This window comes from Olea europaea, chromosome 10 (assembly GCF_002742605.1).
Source record: "Olea europaea var. sylvestris chromosome 10, O_europaea_v1, whole genome shotgun sequence".
NCBI classification, from domain to species: Eukaryota; Viridiplantae; Streptophyta; class Magnoliopsida; order Lamiales; family Oleaceae; genus Olea; species Olea europaea.
In genome coordinates this window covers 31,061,900-31,064,262 of record NC_036246.1, presented here as the reverse complement: position 1 = coordinate 31,064,262, position 2,363 = coordinate 31,061,900, and the positions used below count along the sequence as shown (strand labels likewise).

General features: G+C 34.8%; 1 protein-coding gene across 1 annotated transcript; it reads right to left on the bottom strand.

Moving 5' to 3' along the window:
* Positions 1-1,294: 1,294 nt before the first annotated feature.
* Positions 1,295-2,023, bottom strand: LOC111400536 (protein FAR-RED IMPAIRED RESPONSE 1-like). The gene is made up of 2 exons (XM_023027942.1): positions 1,718-2,023; positions 1,295-1,627 (listed from the first exon to the last, which is right to left on the bottom strand). The coding sequence occupies exons 1-2, from the start codon at positions 2,021-2,023 to the stop codon at positions 1,295-1,297; spliced, it is 639 nt and encodes a 212-aa protein (XP_022883710.1).
* Between the last annotated feature and the right edge of the window lie 340 nt (positions 2,024-2,363).

The following is a 2,363-nucleotide window of genomic DNA, read 5'->3' as shown; positions in this document are numbered from 1 at the left end:
ATCGCATCATTACAATCTTGATCTTGTTCTACTTAGTAAACTCGAGTGTCATTGGAATTTCCATCAAAATGGATACTATCATGCACACTATTTGCACCTAAATCTGTATAAATATATGTATTCCCATAAGCTGTGAGAATGTTAGGGAAAGAATGGCTCAATTGGAATCAAAACGTACAGAGAGCACACAATTCTTCAATTTTCAGCATTTCAAGAACAATAAAGTTCCTCGAAAGAAGATAGTATTCAGACATTAAACCATATGGTCACATAGAATATTACATCAAAATCTGGGAAGGAAAAAACAACCTCTACATCAAAATCTGCTAGAATTTTAAACCCCTACATCAAAATCTCCAATGCTCTCCTGCGTGCCAACCTCCTACCAACCATGGAATTGCAAATATCATTCACAAACTTTTCAAAATATTTTCATTAATTAAATATGAAACTCAGAGGTAGAAGACTGACATAAGACAACAAATAACAAATATGAGAGTTAACTGCGTCTCAAAATATTGGTAAATTTATATCATGAACATAGAATGAACATGAAATTTCAAACCATAAACTGAAGCAAATCTTTTATGCTGAAAATAAAAATAAATTTGAGATAAGATAAAAAATTTTATCTGTAAAAATATCACTAGGAAATTATTTTTTGTATCGAACTTGTAAGACAAATAATTACTTTTTATATTGTAAGCTTGTAAACTCGTAAACCACATTAGCTTGTAAAGACACTAGTAAGCCATATTTTAAGTGAAGAGTATACCACATCATTAGCAAACTTGTAACACAAATAAATGGAAATAAAAATATCAACAATTTTTTTTTTTCGAAGAATGGGGAAGAAACAGGGGCTGTATATCTATCTTGACATTTTTTTCTGTCTTGATATTTTTGTCAAATAATGGGGATGAAACAAGCTAAGTTGGTGTTATATTAATCTCATGCTAAAATACTTGAACATTTAATGATGATGAAGCTTTTTTGTCTTTTTGTCGGCTCGATGCAGCCGAGTTTGGTGCCATCTATAAGTTATGGAGAACACACTCAATTCAATATGTACAGTGATTATCAAAATAAACAATTTCTCTCGAAATCATACCTTAGGATAGATTTTTGATTTCCTAGAACCAGCTTCTAGATATCCCTTTCGGGGAAGTTTTTTAGGAGCTTTCTTGCTTTTTGTGTATTTCAGGTCCAAGATGATTCTACTACCACACGTTTCGGCTTCAGCCAAGTGTTGAGAGCCCACGCTACTATACTTCAACATTGAAAAATCATTTGTTTAGATTTCAATCCAGTCCAAGCTACCACGTGATCGTGACTCGTCATGTGCTACCAAGTCCTCTAACTTCGAAAACACATTGCACATTTGCTCATATCTAACTTGGTCTGGAGTACTAATCCAACCATCATAAGTAATCGGAACCCTTATATACAATTTGTTCACATCCCTTCTCCATCTCTTCAAGATGTACTTCTCGGGAACTAAGTTCACTTGGTTATGAATCAAAATCGTTACTGCGTGCTTGCAAATAATTCCTCTAAACTCAAACAGGTGACAACTGCACTCAAACTCGCATTCATCTCTACGAAAGCACACTTTAATAATTTTTGTCTTCATACAATTGTTCAGAATAATGTCCTCACGTACATCGTACGTAGTATGCAAATACGTCTTATGAAGTCCTTAGACTTCATAGTACACCTTTCCAGTAAATTGATCTTGAAACTCCTTGAACATCACAATTGTATAAACTGATTGGAATTGTCTCTCCATTTCGTACCTTGTCGCACATGGGTCCTTTTGTGAAAATGATTTGAAGTCCGCTTGAAACTCCTTTTCAACTTTATTTCTCAATGTACACTCATATTGCTCTATAAATTGCTTTAGAGATGTTTTGGAATGAACATAGCCATCAAAAAATGCATGAATACCTTCAATCAGTTGAGTGGTTGGCATACCGGCCCAAAGTGGTGTTTTCAAAAAGCATGGCACATCGACTTCTTTCATTGTATAGGCCGATCAACCAAGCATGTTCTAGCAATTCGTAATCATCGAGCATCTTACTCAATCCTTGTTCAAATTCCTCGCAACTTTGCACATCATATACCAACGCATGTACAGTAGCAAGAAGGGAAGCTTTATGTCTATGGCCCCCAAATTTTTCTGGTAACTTTTTCAAAATATGTCATAGGCACCATCTATGCTTTGTGTTCGGGAACATGATTTCAGTTGCATTTTGCATAGCACGATCTTGATCTGTAATTATTCCACATGGAGCTTGAGCATACATACATTCAAGCCAGGTTCCAAATAGCCATACTAAAGTCTTCGTGTCTTCATTTGAGAG

Coding starts and splice junctions, on each gene's coding strand:
- LOC111400536 (XM_023027942.1), bottom strand. CDS start 2,023: ATGAAAGAAGTCGATGTGCCATGCTTTTTGAAAACACCACTTTGGGCC. Junction 1,628..1,717: donor AAGATCAATTTACTGGAAAG/GTGTACTATGAA, acceptor AATTGTATGAAG/ACAAAAATTATTAAAGTGTG.